Raw genomic sequence first — 20066 nt, 5'->3', positions numbered from 1 at the left:
GCAGAATCATTACAAAAGTAAAATGACACTTCCTTGAAAAACATTACAAAAACATTACCAAAATGTGCTTCTACAGTATGTACAACTAGGAAGTATTCTTATTGAAAATGTACAACCACCAGGCACATACAGTACCAGCTGACACAGTGCTGTAAAACAAAGCATTTACCAAAGCTACTAATTACAGTAGTTTCAGTTATTATACAAAGTCTCTGTACTTTCATAAAACATTCAAACTGGATTCAGCACATGAGGAAACAACACCAAAACTATTAACTACTGTAGTTTCAGTTGAACAAAAGTCCCAGTATCATCATAAAACTTTCAATCTGGATTCAGAAAATGATATAAGAACCCATGACTGTATAATACTGTATGCCATCCCCCACGTTTCTAGCGAAAATTGCTTTGTCACTCACCACCACCCATAATAGCCTTGACGGTGGAGTAAAGCGCTGTATCCTCATATGTCTCTGCTGCTGGCTTACTGTTCTCTTTCTCCTCATTCTTCCCCATCATCTCCTTCCCGTCTACCCCCTCCTCCATCACTCCACTCCCATCTCCTCCATCTTCCTTCTCTCATTTGATTTCAGCGTAGTTCGACTCTGTGGTAGTGGTCTTCTTCTCTGCCTCCTCAGGAGTCTTCTTCTTCAGCAGGGAGTAGTTGATTCTGGCGTAGTCCACATCATTTGGTTCTTCCCTTGTTGCAAATTTCCCCGTGGCTCCACTGGTCTGGGGCCCTCTGATTTCTGCTCCCTCCCTCAGCACCACCTGCAGAGGGGTCTGTTCACACCCCACAGCCTGTCCTTCATCTGTCTATGGAGTACATTACACAAATAACTGTGTTAGGAGTCTTAGGTTAGCTTGGTGGTCCCAGAACTGTTTATGCTGTTTTATCAACTCATATTGGCATGTCAATGCTAACTGAATGTTGATAAAGCTGAATAAAGAATGTAACTGGTACTGCACCTGTTAGCCTTCACATGCCATCATCTCCAGGTTCATGAAAGGGCTTTTGGAGTCTGAGTCCTTTAGGGTCCTCTCTTTATGTCTAAGGAAAATATTATGAATTAAATTTCACCTTAACTATATTTTGGAGGAGTTAGCAAGGACGTCCATTACATTATCGTGCAAGGTGTTGGTGCATTTGACAACGTATCTGATTCTCTTGATAGTAAATATGAATTTCTAAAGACAATCTGCAATTGATTTTAAAAACAACACTCAGTTAACACTAACTGTACATCAGTAATAGAATGCATTTACCTTTCACTGACCTTTTACCTTTTTACCTCTCACTGTCAACTGCGTTTATTTTCAGCAAACTATATTTGTATGAACATGACAAGATTCAACAACTGAGACATAAACTGAACAAGTTCCACAGACATGTGACTGACAGAAATGGAATAATGTGTCCCTGAACAAAGGGGTGGTCAAAATCAAAAGTAACAGTCAGTATCTGGTGTGGCCACCAGCTACAGTAAGTACTGCAGTGCATCTCCTCCTCATGGACTGCACCAGATTAGCCAGTTCTTGCTGGTGTGATGTTACTTCTTGTGATATGTTACCCCACTCTTCCACCAAGGCACCTGCAAGTTCCCAGACATTTTTGGTGGGAATGGCCCTATCCCTCACCCTCCGATCCAACAGGTCCCAGACGTGCTCAATGGGATAGAGATCCGGGCTCTTTGCTGGCCATGGCAGATCACTGACATTCCTGTCTTGCAGGAAATCCCACACAGAACGAGCAGTATGGCTGGTGGCATTGTCATGCTGGAGGGTCATGTCAGGATGAGCCTGCAGGAAAGGTACCACATGAGAGAGGAGGATGTCTTCCCTGTAACGCACAGGGTTGAGATTGCCTGCAATGACAACAAGCTCAATCTGATGACGCTGTGACATACCACCCAAGACCATGACGGACCCTCCAGCTCCAAATCGATCCCGCTCCAGAGTACAGGCATCGGTGTAACGCTCATTCCTTTGACAATAAATGCGAATCCGACCATCACCCCTGGTGAGATAAAACCGCGACTCGTCGGTGAAGAGCACTTTTTGCCAGTCCTGTCTGGTCCAGCGACGGTGGGTTTGTGCGCATAGGCGACGTTGTTGCCGGTGATGTCTGATGAGAACCTGCTTTACAACATGCCAACAAGCCTTCAGTCCAGCCTCTCTCAGCCTATTGTGGACAGTCTGAGCACTGATGAAGGGGTTGTGCGTTCCTGGTTTAACTCGGGCAGTTGTTGTTGCCATCCTGTACCTGTCCCGCAGGTGTGATGTTCGGATGTACCGATCCTGTGCAGGTGTTGTTACACGTGGTCTGCCACTGCGAGGACAATCAGCTGTCCGTCCTGTCTCCCTGTAGCGCTGTCTTAGGCGTCTCACAGTATGGACATTGCAATTTATTGCCCTGTCCACATCTGCAGTCCTCATGCCTCCTTGCAGCATGCCTATGGCACGTTCAAGCAGATGAGCAGGGACCCTGGGCATCTTTCTTTTGGTGTTTTTCAGAGTCAGTAGAAAGGCCTCTTTAGTGTCCTAAGTTTTCATAACTGTGACCTTAATTGCCTACCGTCTGTAAGTTGTTAGTGTCTTAACGACCGTTCCACAGGTGCATGTTCATTAATTGTCCATGGTTCATTGAACAAGCATGGGAAACAGTGTTTAAACCCTTTACAATGAAGATCTGTGAAGTTATTTGGATTTTTACGAATTATCATTGAAAGACAGGGTCCTGAAAAAGGGACGTTTCTTTTTTTGCTGAGTTTAGTCCCACCTGACAAACATCCAGAGAAAGTGCAGGGCGCCAAATTCAAACTACAGAATTGTAAATATTTAACATTCTTGAAATTACACATGCAATATGTCCAAATAAAGCTTAACTTCTTGTTAATCCAGCCGTGGTGTCAGATTTCAAAAAGGCTTTACGGCAAAAGCAAACCATGCGATTATCTGAGGACAGCGCCCAGCATACAAATGCATAACAATCATTTTCAACCAGGCAGGTGGTGACACAAAAGTCAGAAATAACGATATAATTCATACCTTACCTTTGAAGATCTTCTTCTGTTGGCACTCCAATATGTCCCAGAAACATCACAAATGGTCCTTTTGTTCGATAAACTCCTTTTTTATATCCCTAAAATGTCCATTTATTTGGCGCGTTTGATTCAGAAAAACACGGGTTCCAACTCGCCCAACATGACTACAAATGATGTAATAAATTACCTGTAAACTTTGTCCAAACATTTCAAACAACGTTCCTAATCCATCCTTAGGTATCCTAAAACGTAAATAATCGATAATATTTAAGACGGAATATACTGTGTTCAATAGCGGATAAAATCAAAGTGGAGTGAGCTACAGGTCGCACGCACCAAACAAAAAAGTACACTTGGCTTGATTCTCATTCTGAATAGCGGTACTTCTTCATTTCTCAAAGGAAACACATCAACCAATTTCTAAAGACTGTTGACATCTAGTGGAAGCCATAGGAACTGCAACCAAGTGCCTCATAAATCTAGTTACCCATAGAAAAACAATTGAAAACAGTCAACTCAACAACAACAAAATCCTGGATGGTTTGTCCTCGGGGTTTCGCCTGCCAAATAAGTTATGTTATACTCACAGACATAATTTTAACAGTTTTAGAAACTATAGAGTGTTTTCTATCCAAATCTATATGTTTGTCTATTATATGCATATCCTAGCTTCTGGGCCTGAGTAGCAGGCAGTTTACTTTGGGCACGCTTTTCATCCGGACGTCAAAATACCACCCCCTATCCCAACGAAGTTTAAGGCCCATGCCACTGTAGCCAACCTCACTGGACGTGGCCGCCAAAGAAAACCTGATGTAAATTTGCAGCGAAAGATTGTTTGATTGGTGGAGAAAGCACCTTGGTCAACTGCCACAAAGATTCAAGCTGACCTTTAGACACAAGGTACGACAGTTTCAACTCACACCATCCGTCGCCAACTCAATGAAACGGGGTTATATGGCATGAGACCCAGGAAGACCCCACTGCTGAGAGAAAGACATAAGAAAGCCCGATTGCAATTTGCCAAAACACACCTGAACATGCCAAAATCCTTCTGGGAGAATGTTCTATGTACAGATGAGACCAAATTAGAGCTTTTTGGTAAAGCACCCAGGAATGGTTCAAGACAAAACGCTGGACTGTTTTGAAGTGGCCAGCAATGAGTCCAGATCTACATCCCATTAAACACTTGTGGAGAGATCTGAAAACAACAGTGAGGAGAAGGCACCCTTCTAATCTGGGAGAACTGGAGCAGTTTGCACAAGAGGAGTGGGCTAAACTGCCAGTACAGAGGTGCAGGAAGCTCATTGATGGTTATAGGAAGCACTTGATTGCAGTTATTTTGACCAAAGGCTGTGCTACCAAATATTAAGTCTAGGGTGTCAATAATTTTGTTAATGCCATTTGTATATTTTCTGATTTAAATCAATATATTGTGTTCTGAATCAAAAACAAAGGTTCTGTAATATTAACAGTGAAATAAAGAACTGTGGAGACCAAATACTTTGTTCAATTCCAACTTATTTTTAGGGAAAATTATGAGTTACTTGAAAAAAGTGCAAGGATGCCAATATTTTGGCCACGACTGTATATATTATTTCATACAGTTTCTACATGACTTAATTAACAGTTAATCTCATGCCACCTCTTCATTGTTTACTGTAACTACATCACACATCTTTTTTTTTAACCACAATATGGAATGGAAATATATATATATATAAGTCAGAGAATTGGCAGGTGAAGGAATCTACAGCAATGCACAAAGTGCAATGAGCAAATGTACAATTTCAGTATGATAGTGCAAAGAATCATTATATCTCCATATTTGATTCACATAGTTTATCAAAAGTTGTAAAAAATTTAAGTATGGGATTTTTTTAAATTTATAATACATTTCCATGAAATACATAATACAGATTCAACCAAAATGTGTTGGACGTGGTGGACGTAAAGGTAATGGCGGACTGAACGAAGTTATGTAGAGCACCTCAAGATAAAACGTAATATTCAATATCGACAAGTTAGACTAAAATATTAGCACTACATAATCTGGATGGTGATAACCTTCAATCTGGATAATAACACAAAACAAATCTTAAAACTAGAGACATTTATCGATAAATATTACGAAAACAAGCAACACCTAAACATGACGGAGAGTAAGACAGGGGAAACAATTTCAAAACGCAAACGTGACTCTTCTATAGACACAGACGATTTAATATTTTCCCCACCGGGAATGGTAAAGGTTGAAACCGATCTGTTAAAATCAATAAATGACAAACTGGGTATACTTGAATTAGTTAGTAAGAATATAAAAGAGTTGAAGGCAAGCCACGAGATGAGTGATGAAAAAGCTGTGACATTGGAGGAAACACACAAGCTAAAAGGGACAGTCAATAAGATTGAAACCGAAATGAATGAAATTAAAAAGGAGAACACCGTTCTGAGGGAAGCCTTACTGGACATACAAACTAGATCAATGAGAGAGAATCTGGTACTTACAGGTATCCAGGAGAAAGAAGGGGAAGTTCCTGAATCTGTAGTTAGAGAGTTCCTCCTTACAGCGCTTCAGATCCCACGCGAAGTCATCGACAAAATCCAATTTGAAGTGTACACCGATTCGGACAGAGAGGCCAAAGGTATGAACGCCCAATCGTTGCCAAATTTGCTTCATTTAAAGATAAAATAATGGTTAAAAGCCTGGGTAAAAGACTTGCTGGGACCAAAATTGGCATGAATGATCAGTTTCCAAAGGAAATTGCAGAACGGCGCAAAGTTCTGTATCCAATTTTGAAAGAAAATAGATTAAAAGCGAAACGAGTAGCTCTCGTCGTTGATAAACTATATATTGATAACCAGTTGTTCAGAGACACAAAGACTACTCCATGGTTATTTTAAAAATTACAAAGTTCTCATAGATGAGGAAAATAAACACAATTCTAGCCCGGTTATGGATTGTAACAATACAATAAAAAATATAGCTTTTCTATATATCTTCACATATAATTAATTGAACACACAAGCACTAATTCAACATAGTGAAGATAGAAACTAAGTAAACAGGAGGCACAGTATGTGTGGATGGTGTGGTGTGTGTTTATTTTTTATTTTATTTGTTATGTTTGGAAAGTTGAGTAACTAATTAAATGGTTGCATATCCCAGAGCCAATGTATTGCTGTGAGCCGGGGTATGAGAGGGCTTTCAATGTTGTTCAGATGATGGATATACTTTAATAATGAATTATACGTCTTATTTATTTATTGTCCTATCATGGTGGAACAGTTTTAAAATAAATGATACATTTGATTTATTATTTTCCTACCATGGGGAACTACATTTTTAAAATAAATTATACCTAATTATTTATTTATGATCCTATTTTAATGGTACGGTCCATGACCCTATACCCTAGACACCCACCTGAATGACCCAGATACTAAGGAGAAGTCCCTAACTGTTTTATGTGCCTGCTGTCAGCGTTCTGTATGCAGTCAAATGAGGTCAGAGACCAAGAGCAGCACTGCCCCCTCAAGATTCTGAGCCTGCTTGGCAGGGTTGGTCATGCAAAGCCAAAGCCCCCTAAAGGGAGAGCATACTACACAAAGAAATTCTCAAAGCTGCTAATGAGAACCTTGACGAACTTGTACCTAGCCGGTGGGGATTCCGGTGGGGTGCCCCCACCCAGGCAGTGGCAGTGCTGGCAACACTAGCAGTAGTAACCCATGGGGGGGGGGTCACACTCGGACATTCAGAGAAGGGGTATATTATTGTGACCCTAGTGGCACAAAATCAAAGTCGGACTGCATGGAGATGCTTGGGAATATGGTCAATACGGATGACTGTATTGTGGGTGTTTCAGGGAAAAGGTGTACATTTGATCTCCATCATCTAGGATGTGACAATGGTAAATAAAAACTCAAATTTTGCCCATTTTTTGTGCGGTCTTGCAGTCCTTCTCATGCTGCTGCAACTGCGAGTGCATTTGTAAATCAAGATCTATCTTTAGTTGGGCTCTCGGTTGGTGCAATTGTTGAGAAAGTAAGCTTATGGTTGTGTGGGGGTAAGGGTTGAGTGTGTGTGGGTGTATGTGTATGTGTATGTGTGTATCCCACAACTGTTGCGAAGGAGTAAAATATGTTAGGGACAATAGAGGATGATCCACAGCTATGTATAATACAAATCGAGGTGAGGGCGTTGGAAATGCATTTGGCAGTTGATCTACTTCAATTGGGTAAATGGCACTGTGTGCTCTTTTCAAACGATGGATCCCAGTCGGTTATGGGTTATGGGATACAGGGGGTCGAGGGTGGTCTGCCGGGCATTGGGATGACAACCCAACTCGGGATGAGGAGGGCTTTTAGCGGGTGGAATAGTAGGGACCAATTGGAGGTTTACTTAGTAGAAATGCCAAAATCATGGTACAGCTATATAGACACTCAATCATCATGTTACTTTTTAATGGTATGTTTACAAACATATATTTTGATTTAAAAAAATTGAAAGCTGTGTCTCATTATGGTAAAGTATAGCCAGTTACAATTGTAATGGCTTAGCAGATAATAAGAACAGACAATCAGTATTTACCTGGCTAAAAGAGAAGGAATATAATATCTATTGTTTACAGGAAACCCATTCAACAGTTTTAGATGAAGTTTTGTGGAAAAAGAACTGGGGGGGGCGAAATATACTTCTCCCATGGGCAAAGAAATTCAAAATGGGTGATGGTTTTAATTAACAATAATTTTGAACCAAATGTGCAAATTGTCCAAACAGATTCTCAAGGTAGATGGATTATTTTAAATATGTTATTGGACAATAAACAGATACGGCTTATTAACCTATACGGTCCTAATAATGATGATCCAAGCTTCTTTGAAAATATATATAAGAATTTATCAACTCTACAAGCAACACTAGACTCTATTATTATGGTGGGAGATTTTAATACGGTCTTAAATACCTCTATGGACCGGAAAGGAAATCACACTACAAACTATCACCCTCGGGCACTTAAGGAAATCATGAATGTCATGGATATATTGGAATTAGTGGATATATGGAGACTTAAATACCCTGACCTAGTGAGATATACATGGCGGAGGCTTAATACCCTGACCTAGTGAGATATACACGGCGGAGGCTTAATCAAGCTAGTCGTCTTGACTACGTTCTTATACCATTCTCTCTGGCACCAAAAGTTTAAAAAGTGTTGATAGGGGACAGAATGCGGTCGGATCATCACATAATTGGCATATATATTACTCTTACAGAATTTCCACATGGGCGAGGATATTGGAAATTTCATCAAAGCCTACTAGATGATAAATTGTTTAGAACTAGGACAGAAGAATTTATAACTGACTTTTTCAGACATAACATAGGTACAGCAGATCCCCTTATTGTACGGGACACTTTTAAATGTGCCTTTAGAGGCCATGCAATTCAGTACTCATCTATAAAACAAAAGCAATTTAGATCAAAAGAGTCCATATTAACAAAGGAAATTGAAGGACTAACAGTACAGTTAGCAATAAAAACGGTATCATAGAGGCACAGAATAAGTTAGACGAAAAACAAAAAGAAATGGAGGAACTTATTCAAGAAAGATCCAGTGTAATATATTATAAAAATAAAGTGAACTGGATGGAATATGGGGAAAAATGCACCAAATTCTTTTTCAATCTTCAATATAGAAATGCTACCAAAACAAATGTATTAAAACTTGTCACAAACGATGGAGTCACGCATGATTCACCAAATTATATTTTGAAAGAGGAAGTAAAGTACTTTAAGAATATGTTTTCGTTTCAGGCTCCTCCATCTCCACTAACTGAAACTTATTGTATGGATTTTTTTCCCTGATAATAATGTAAAATTAACATCTGTACAGAAAGACTCATGTGAAGGCCAAATTACAGAGGAGGAACTGCTTGATGCAATTGGGGCCTTTAAGGATGGGAAAACTCCAGGGCTGGATGGCATACCAGTGGAAGTATACAAAACTTTTTTTGATATACTCAAAGGACCATTATTAGCTTGTTTTAACCACTCCTATATAAATGGTAGATTATCAGACACGCAACAAGAAGGTCTCATATCATTATTACTGAAACAGGACCCAAGTGGTATATATAAAGATCCAGTCCATTTAAAAAATTGGAGACCTCTTACACTTCAGTGTTATGATGCAAAAATCCTAGCAAATGCTTGGCGCATAGAATTAAAAAAGTATTGTCAGATATTATTCATCCTAATCAAACAGGTTTTTACATGGACGGACCTATTGGAGATAATGGACGGACCTATTGGAGATAATATAAGACAAGTACTGGAAACAATAGAACACTATGAAATATCGGGGAAACCAGGCCTGGTTTTCATAGCTGATTTTGAAAAGGCTTCTTTGATAAAGTAGAGTTTATATAAAAGGCTTTTGATACGACTGGAGTTTATATATAAATGCCTAGAATATTTCAATTTTGGGGAATCTCTTATAAAATGGGTTACAGTTATGTATAGTAACCATAGGTGTAAAATAGTAAATAATGGCTACATCTCAGAAAGTTTTAAACTATCTAGAGGAGTAAAACAAGGTTGTCCACTATCAGCATATCTATTTATTATTGCCATCGAAATGTTAGCTGTTAAGATTAGATCAAACAATAATATTAAGGGGTTAGAAATACGTGGCTTAAAAACGAAGGTGTCATTGTACGCTGAGGATTCATGTTTTCTTTTAAAACCACAATTAGAGTCTCTTCACAGCCTCTTAGAGGATCTAGATACTTTTGCTATCCTCTCTGGATTAAAAACAAATTATGAAAAATGTAGCATATTACGCATTGGATTACTAAAAAATGCACATTTTACATTACCATGTAGTTTACCAATTAAATGGTCTGACGGAGATGTGGACATGCTCGGTATACAAATCCCAAAAGAAAGAAATGATCTCACTCCAATAAATGTTTATAGAAAGTTAGCAAAAATAGATAAGATCTTGCTACCATGGAAAGGAAAATACCTGTCTATTTGTGGAAAAAATCACCCTGATTAACTCTTTAGTTATATCACAGTTTACCTATTTGCTTATGGTTTTGCTTACACCTAGTGACCTGCTTTTTAAATGATATGAACAAAAAATATTACATTTTATTTGGAAGGCCAAGCCAGATAAAATTAAAAGGGCCTATTTATATAACGAATATGAATTCGGAGGGCAGAAATTATTAAATATTAAAGCATTAGACCTCTCACTAACGGCATCAGTCATACAAAAGTTATACTTAAATCCAAACTGGTTCTCTAGTCAATTGGTACGAATGTCTCATCCTATATTCAAGAAGGGCCTTTTCCCCTTTATTCAGATTACACCTGCTCACTTTCGGTTGTTTGAAAAGGAAATAATCTCCAAAATATCTTTATTTTTTAAACAAGCCTTAGAAAGTTGGTTGCAATTTCAGTTTAATCCACCTGAAAGGACGGAACAAATAGTACAACAAATATTGTGTTTAAATTCAAATATACTAATTGATTAAAAAAACTGTATTTATCGAAAAAATATTTACAAAAGGTATAATTTTAGTGAATGATATCATAAATAGGACCGGTGGAGTTATGTCACACATGCAGCTAACACAGACATGGAAATGTCTACTCTCCCCAAAATTACAACCAATTAATTGCAGCATTACCACAAAAATGGAAGAGGCAAGTAGAAGGGGGGAAAAGTAAGGAACTTGTATGTCGGCCCTGTATTAAAGAACATAAATGGTTAAAGAAAAGTGTGATAAATAAAAATATATACCAATTTCATTTAAGGACCAAAAAACTTACAGCTGTTCCATATAAATTGCAAAATAGTTGGGAAGAGATTTTCGATATACCCATTCCATGGCACATGGTTTATGAATTGATACGCAAAACAACGCCGGATTCAAAACTTCAAATTTTTCTATTTAAATTACTATACAAAATTCTTGCAACTAGTAGAATGTTATATTTATGGGGGATACAATCTTCCCAGCTCTGCAGATTCTGCTGTGAGGAGGCAGTCATTAGATCATTTATTTTGGTATTGTCCATATGTAGCTCGTTTTTGGTCACAGGCCCAGGAATGGCTGAAGAATTGCAATATTTGCCTAGAACTAATGCTACAGATAGCAATACTGGGTGATTTGAAAAGCCATAGTCAATCAATCAATAATATAATAATAATTATTTTAGCAGAAATGTTTATTTTTAATTTACAATCTGTAGAAGCTATGAGAATAGGAAGGTTCAATTATTTTGTGAAGCATCACAGCACAGATGAAAAATATATGGCAAATAGAAATCCTAAATGGATGATCTTGAGAGATAGATAGGAGGGGTTGAATGGAGCTGAAGGGTGGGACTAATAAAAAGATCAACAATGTAAAGCATACGGGATCTGTAAAATGTATATAGGTTCGGAACTTTTGTGAAATTTTTATTTTTTATTTTTTTTATTTCACCTTTATTTAACCAGGTAGGCTAGTAGGTAGCATAGTTACAAATATAAATCAAACTGGATGAACATCAGAAATAGAGGAAGGACTAAAAACAAACAAGAGAGAACTATTGTAAAGTAGACTGTGTCTGTAAAATGTGTATAAGATGTATAAATTGAAGGTAAAAGCAGAAGTGTTTATTAGTTTACTCCAATTGGGGGATCGGTGGTAGAGTTTGCGGGGAATAATAACAAAGGTATATTCTTTAAAAAAGTATGTCTATGTAGGTATGTGTATGTATTAGAGGTCGACCGATTAATCGGAATGGCCAATTAATCGGGCCGATTTCAAGTTTTCATCACAATCGGAAATCTGTATTTTATTTATTTTGTTAAATAAAGATTAAATAAAGGTGTAAAAAAATAATAATAATAATAATAAATCGGCAAATCGGCGCCCAAAAATACCAATTTCCGATTGTGATGAAAACTTGAAATCGGCCCGATTAATCGGCCATTCCGATTAATCAGGCCGATTTCAAGTTTTCCCCACAATCGGAAATCGGTATTTTTGGGCGCCGATTTGCCGATTTATTATTATTATTATTTCATTTTTTTTATACCTTTATTTAATCTTTATTTAACTAGGCAAGTCAGTTAAGAACACATTCTTATTTTCAATGATGGCCTAGGAAGGGCAGAACGACAGATTTTTACCTTGTCGGCTCGGGGGAACCAATCTTGCATTGGTTACAATGCACTCCACGAGGAGCCTGTCTGTTAGCGAATTCAGTAAGCTAAGGTAAGTTGCTAGCTAGCATTAAACTTATCTTATAAAAAACAATCAATTAATGACTGTCATTGCTCCAATGTGTACTTAACCATAAACATCAATGCCTTTCTTAAATCAATACACAAGTATATATTTTTAAACCTGCATATTTAGCTAAAATAAATCCAGGTTAGCAGGCAATATTAACCAGGTGAAATTGTGTCATTTCTCTTGTGTTCATTGCACGCAGAGTCAGGGTATATGCCTGGCTCTTTGCGAACTAATTTGCCAGAACTTTACGTAATTATGACAACATTGAAGGTTGTGCAATGTAACAGGAATATTTAGACTCATGGGTGCCACCCGTTAGATAAAATACGGAACGGAATAAACGTTTTGTTTTTGAGGTGATAGTTTCCTGATTAGTCAAAGGTATATGGTTTAGAGAGAAATAGTTGAATCGTTATAATTCCTGTAATAAATTGCGGCTGAATTTGAAAGGGGTTCCTTCGTTATTTTACCGTTCATGTCTTCCATAGAGAATGTCTTGATCTACTTCAAATAAGGTCTGTGTTTCGTGCAGGCTTAAACCGCCTCGACGTTTTGATACCCGTGTAAATCTCACTAGGATAAGGTAACGTTTGTCAACATATTTTCATAAATCCACTCTACAATTTTTTTTCATCTTCGCTTATATTTAGCCAATATTGATCGGAGTTACATTGTCCTATGGATATCTACACAGTTATAAAATTGGCAAGGTGGTGTAAGCCTACACGAAACACAGACCTTATTTTAAGTGAATCTAAAAATATCCTATGGAATAAATGAAGGAACCGCTTTTCAGATTTTGCTAGGTGTCATGGGAATTATGACTCGCACTTTGGTTGTCAATTCTTACCATGCCCATTATTAAAATAGGATTTCCTGCATATAGAAATTAAAGTTTTTGTTTTCAACATTCATCACAAGTAACTTAAACAACATTTTTATTCAAACAGTTGAGAGTTTTTGTCTCCTAAGCAGACTCTTCAGTATCATTGTCACTTCAGAGCTGTGTGCGTGTGTGTATTTATGTATTATATTAAGTTAAAATAAAAGTGTTCATTGTTCATTCAGTATTGTTGCAATTGTCATTATTACAAAAATGTGTGTGTGTGTGTGTATGATATACAGTATATATGTTAAGGTTGTCGTAGTCGTTCTCCTCCTCAGACGAGGAGGAGCATGGATTGGACCAAGATGCGGAGTAGTAGGTATTCATGCTTTAATGAACAAACAACAAACACTACAAATTACGAAACTCTACAAACGTGACTAACCTGAAAACAGTCCTGTGTGGCCCAAACACTGACACAGGAAACAAACACCCACAAAAACCCAGTGAAACCCTGGCTGCCTTAGTATGACTCTCAATCAGGGAAAAATGAACACACCTGTCTCTGATTGAGAATCATACCAGGCCAAACACAAAAATCCCAACATAGAAAAACAAACCTAGACCAACCCACCCAACTCACGCCCTGACCAACTAAAACAAATACATAACGAAGGAAAACAGGTCAGGAACGTGACAATATATATATATATATATTTTTATTTTTATTTTTATAAATCGGACGATTAATCGATATCGGCTTTTTTTGTCCTCCAATATTGAAAAATCATAATCGGTCGACCTCTAGTATGTATATATGTGTATATGTATGCATGCGTGTATGGATATATATATTTACCAAAAAAATATGGGGGATTGGAAATTATGCAGACAATTACATTGGAAGCAACATTGTTTCCTCAATATTAAGCTGATCCACCCCTAAAAAATAAAATAAAAATATATTTTTTTAAAGACGATAAGTGTAAATTGTTTTACATGAAAATGATCTCAGTCTACTGAAAACTCTCATCATAAGCTTAGGAGTGGGTGGAGAACAGGTGCGCAATCATCTTGGACGCCTGGCAATGACCTCATACTCTTCCTGAGACGTGTCTTTTTTATCCAATGAGATGTAGGTACTCTCCTCTTCTTTTGGCTTCACATTCTTACCTTGCATCCTTTGAGAACCACAAGAAAAAACCAAGTGGTGGGTTAAGTTACTTCTAGCACTCAGAGAAAGTAAATCTAGGCCTGTAGTATGCATCTTATCAGACAGTGTCTGGGCTTATAACAGATACTTTGAGAAATAAAGTTTCCATTACATGTAAAAAATACATTTATGAACCAGGTGTGAAATACATTGGCAGAAAATAAGAAATATAACTATCCTCATTTTGTCTCTATTGTGCTATAAGTGAAAATGATCCTACCGTATGTAAGCATTTGTAGACAGGTAGATGAGAAGGGCTACAGTCACACTGAGAGACACACCAGCTATGGTCCAGGGGAGAACTACATTCCCGCATCCTTCAGAAAGATCTACAATATATGAAGAGAGAAACAGTATCATCAGAGCAGTCCTAGAACTCTTGCAATAACCACACCACACAATTGCAATCGGTCTACAGAAAATAATGTTTTCCATGTTTTGTCTTTAAATTATAGCACCTCTCTGTTTCCCTCCTTTTTGCGTGACCTGCAGCTTCTCTCTCACTACACCCACAACATTTCTGCTGACACATTCCACAGTGATGTTGTTGTGGTTTCCAACAGTCAGGCTGATGGTGCTGTTCACTGAGGAACCCAACACTGACGTAGTGGGGCTGCACCTCTCTGTGTTGAGCTCCAGCAGTGGCCACTCTATGAGGGGTAAGGGAACCCCCTGACTGACACACACACAGGTCATGACCTCTGCCTGGTCCACACACCCAGAGCCAGGAAGAATCACAGGAAGGTCTGGAAAAAGACAGTGAAGAGAGAGATATCAGTGATAGATTGATGCTAAAAACATGCCAGAGTAATTCCAGATCATAAAATATGACATGAGTTTGTATATTTCAGTCCAGTTTGTACTTACACATCACAGTGACAACAATGGAAGCTGTCAACGTCCTGTTAAGGTGTCTAACTGTACACACATACTCCCCAGCATGTTCTCTTGTCACATTGGAGATGGTGAGAGCAGCATTTTCCCTGTAATTCTGAAGTGGGGCACTTGTCCCGTTCTTACTCCAAGTGATGTCAGATGGAGGGTAACTGTTAACACTGCAGGTCAGATCCAGGGTACCATCCTCCTTCACCATTTCATTTCCAGTTATTTGGGGGTCTTTCACATCTTTAAGTGCAAAGAGTTTCTAATTGTACACATTTATTTTTAAACATACACTAAATTCAGACTATGTTGGTTGAGGGACTAATAGCAATGGATCATGATTAAAAAGGGAAAAAGTCAAAGCCATGACATAACTGCAGGTGGAGCCTTCATACTGTATAATTTGCTTATTATCAAGGTTATTCCTAAGTTTCAAAGATTCTCTGGAATAAGGTGTTTCATGTACAATGTAGGATAGGTGGTACTCACATGTCACATTCAAAGTTACTGTCTCTTCAATTTGATATTTTTTCTGGAAGGTTACTTGACACGTAACCATCATGTTGTGGTGTTCAGCTGAGGGGGTAAAGGTCAACGTTGAGAAGTGGGTTGTTGTCACATGGGTCAGGTCCTCTCTAATCTGTATGGTGGTGTTGTCTCTGAGCTCAGTGATGTTGTCTCCTGTTCCTCTGCATGTCCATGTGATGTTAGGAGGAGTTCCAGAGCAGATCCCCGGGGCGGTGCAGGTCAGAGTAGCTGGTTCTCCCTCTGTCAGAGGAGGAGTCAACACTGAGGGCTTCTGGGTCAGAGCTGGAGGCAGGAAATACAAACACAGAAGTGAGTTTTACATTTGTGTACCAGACATCAGAGAAACAGAATCAGACACAGTGTAACATTATCCTAACTATGCTACCCATGTTAATTAAACTGCTCCAAATAATGCCCCCCAAAATTCCACCATTGTTTAGAAAAAAGCAGACTTTGGAAAGGGAGACTTGGGGAGGGGAATCTTGGCATTTGTGAATTGGAGGTATGTACCTGTATGTTACAGTCAGTGTACATAACTAACTACAGTAATAGTCATGTCAATGTAACTGAGCGTAATAGTCATGTTGTACCTGTCACTGTGATTTTCATTTTCTGTGGGTATGTAAATGATCCTCCTAACGTTCTGAATTGATACTCTCCAGCATCATTCTCTCTGATGTCGTTGATGATCACACTACAGTTCTTCTTTGTCAGATCAGCCTCTAGTAGAGACACTCTCTGTTTAAAATCCTCCTGAGCTTTATGGGGAGTTTCAGAGTGGAAAATTATCTTTTTATCCTTATCACATTTGCCATTTGTAAGGCACTTGAACCATATTGCAGGGGTAGTTTTGATGTTATCAGGGTGAGTGAAAGTACATGAAATAACAGCACATAGTCCCTTCTCTGCTGTTATTTCTGCTGGACTGAAGGTGATGGTCCAGGGTGATGGTGTTGTTGGTGGTGGTTGTTGCTGTCCTGATGGAGGGAAATGAATACAGTCATGAGTAATACAGAAAGCACTTGGATACTACTTCACTTGTTCGTAAACATTTTTTATGAGATAATGTCTACTGAGATATTTGCCAAACCACTACTACTACCACATCTACTTATGATTATCATATCAACATTAGTTGTGATAAAAGGGACGTTACCGTTGCATGTGGCTCTCTCTGTCAGAGAGAGAAGTAGAGCTGCCGAGATGAGGACCCACATCCTGCCTCCACTGCCTTGATGAATCAATCACACGGGGTCTCTTTCCTCTTTCTCTTATTGTCACTATCTCTGACGGTGTCTACTGGTCTGGAGCACAGGTGTGAAATAGAACATGAAATGGTGTTGTGATAATAACAACATATAGCAATACACATCCGATATTAATGTTTCATTACATCTTTATGAGTGCTACAGTGTCATTCATAACAACCGTCGTATAGCATGTTTAATCAACTAAGACGTATTTTGCTGTAATGCCTAGAGAGTATGTCAAAGAAAAATGTATGGTCTCAGTGTCACGACTTCCACCGAAGGTGGCTCCGCTGCCTGTTCGGGTGGCGCTCGGCGGTCGTCGCCGGTCTACTAGCTGCCAACGATCCCCTTTTCCTTTTCTGTTTGTTATGTCTTATTGGTTGCACCTGTTTCTTGTTTGAGTTTTGTTTCAGGGCTATTTAAGCCTGTTAGGCCCGCCTGCTTTTGTGCGGGCTTGTTCTCTGTTTGTCTATGTTGGTTGCGTTTATGTTCACTGACTGTTTGGTGTCCAGTTTTGGGTTGGACATATCTATTTTCGCCTGTCGTTTTTGGCGTTACTTTTGGACACCGTAATAAAGTTTGTTTTTCCCCATTATCCTCTGCTCTCTGCGCCTGACTCCACACCCACCACTCCTAGCTGTGTGACACTCAGTTCCTATGAGCGCCTTCTTCTTAATGCATTCCAAGCACATTTATAACTCCTTATGAGTGACTCCTTATAAAACATTATAATGCCCAGCATAAGCGTTAATAACTGCTCCAAAATATCTTTAACTGCATTCATAAATCTTTATGCATAAGCTACAGTTGAAGTCGGAGGTTTACACACACTTAGGTTGGAGTCATTAAAATTTGTTTTTCAACACCTCCACAAATTTCTTGTTAACAAACTATAGTTTTGGCAAGTCGGTTAGGACATCTACTTTGTGGATGACACAAGTAATCTTTCCAACAATTGTTTACAGACAGATTATTTCACTTACTTCACCGTATCACAATTCCAGTGGGTCAGAAGTTTACATACACTAAGTTGACTAGGCCTTTAAACAGCTTGCAAAATTCCAGAAAATCATGTCATGGCTTTAGAAGCTTCTTATAGGCTGATTGAAATCATTTGAGTCAATTGGAGGATGGATGTATTTCAAGGCCTACCTTCAAACTCAGTGCCTCTTTGCTTGACATCATGGGAAAATCAAAAGAAATCAGCCAAGACCTCCACAAGTCTGGTTCATCCTTGGGAGCAATTTCCAAACGCCTGAACGAACCACGATCATCTGTACAAACAATAGTACACAAGTATAAACACCATGGGACCACCCAGCCGTCATACCGCTCAGGAAGGAGATGCGTTCTGTCTCCTAAAGATTAATGTACTTTGGTGCAAAAAGTGCAAATCAATCCCAGAACAACAGCAAATTACCTTGTGAAGATGCTGGAGGAAAACAGGTACAAAAGTATCTATATCCAAAGTAAAACAAGTCCTATATCAACATAACCTGAAAGTCTGCCGCTGCTCCAAGGAAGAAGCCACTGCTCCAAAACTGCCATAAAAAAAAGCGGGGTTTGCAACTGCACATGGGGACAAAGATTGTACTTTTGGAGAAATGTCCTCTGGTCTGATGAAATAAAAATAGAACTGTTTGGCCATAATGACCATCGTTATGTTTGGAGAAAAAAGGGGGATGTTTGCAAGCTGAAGAACACCATCCTAAGCGTGAAGCACGGGGGTGGCAGCATCATGTTGTGGGGGTGCTTTGCTGCAGGAGGGACTGGTGCACTTCATAAAATAGATGGCATCATGAGGAGGGAAAATAATGTGGTTATATTGAAGCAACATCTCAAGACATCAGTCAGGAAGTTAAAGCTTGGTCGCAAACGGGGCTTCCAAATGGACAATGACCCCAAGCATACTTCCAAAGTTGTGGCAAAATGGCTTAAGGACAACAAAGTCACGGTATTGGAGTGGCCATCACAAAGCCCTGACCTCAATTCTATAGAAAATGTGTGGGCAGAACTGAAAAAGCATGTGCGAGCATGGAGGCCTACAATCCTGACTCAGTTACACCATCTCTGTCAGAAGGAATGGGCCAAAATTCACCCAACTTATTGTGGGAAGCTTGTGGAAGGCTACCCGAAAGGTTTGACCCAAGTTAAACAATTTAAAGTCCATGCTACCAAATATTAATTCAGTGTATGTAAACTTCTGACCCACTGGGAATGTGATGAAAGAAATAAAAGCCGAAATAAATAATTCTCTCTGCTATTATTGTGACATTTCACATTCTTAAAATAAAGTGGTGATCCTAACTGACCTAAGACAGGGAATTTGTACTATGATTAAATGTCAGGAATTGTGAAAAACTGAGTTTAAATGTATTTTGCGCAGGTCTATGTAAACTTCTGACTTCAACTGTATATAAAGCCTTTTGAAGCAATGTGTTGTAATGCCATAAAGGATTAATAGAAAATTACCATTACATTAAGTAGTCATAATCAAGTTTTAACAGTCATTCAATGTAACAAAACCAAACTATATAATGGTTCAATAGCTTGTCTTTCGATCCATGCAGAAAGTTAGACTGAATCAGCACATTACCTCTCTGTGTGCTCTCTCCTCCTGTTGATCAGGAGCCCTGTGTGTCTCTGATGGGTGTGAACTGTCACTTCATGTCCCCAGTCTGTTACTCTCTCTGACCTGGTGCTGCAATCCAGGAAGTCCCTCTGTACTGTATACCGCCCAGCCATACTGTATATAGACCATAATCAACCTACCCATCAAACCAACTTGGTTAACATTTAAGTCATTTAGCAGACACTCATATCCAGAGAAACTTACAGTAGTGAGTCAATGCATTTTTGTACCTTTTCCTGTATTGGTCCCCCGTGGGAATCAAACCCACAACCCAGGCATTGCAAGCACCGTACTCAAACAACTGACCCACAGACTGCAATCCCAACACACACTGCAATACCCATGCCTTTTATATTTACATGCAGTTTCATTTTACTATAAGACAGATTTATAC

At 38.8% G+C, this 20066-nt stretch overlaps 1 protein-coding gene across 1 annotated transcript; it reads right to left on the bottom strand.

The window, feature by feature from the left end:
- Window positions 1-411: 411 nt before the first annotated feature.
- On the bottom strand, window positions 412-19842 carry LOC129837280 (sialic acid-binding Ig-like lectin 14). Its single transcript, XM_055903309.1, is given in 10 exon segments — window positions 412-816; window positions 970-1063; window positions 1816-1887; window positions 10686-10701; window positions 14839-14964; window positions 15248-15505; window positions 15752-16072; window positions 16381-16767; window positions 16947-17094; window positions 19637-19842. Coding segments are annotated over 9 exon segments (1740 nt in total). The 5' UTR covers window positions 17008-17094; window positions 19637-19842.
- Between the last annotated feature and the right edge of the window lie 224 nt (window positions 19843-20066).

Source organism: Salvelinus fontinalis, chromosome 38 (genome assembly GCF_029448725.1).
Source record: "Salvelinus fontinalis isolate EN_2023a chromosome 38, ASM2944872v1, whole genome shotgun sequence".
Classification (NCBI taxonomy): Eukaryota; Metazoa; Chordata; class Actinopteri; order Salmoniformes; family Salmonidae; genus Salvelinus; species Salvelinus fontinalis.
This window is presented reverse-complemented; position numbering and strand designations above follow the sequence as displayed.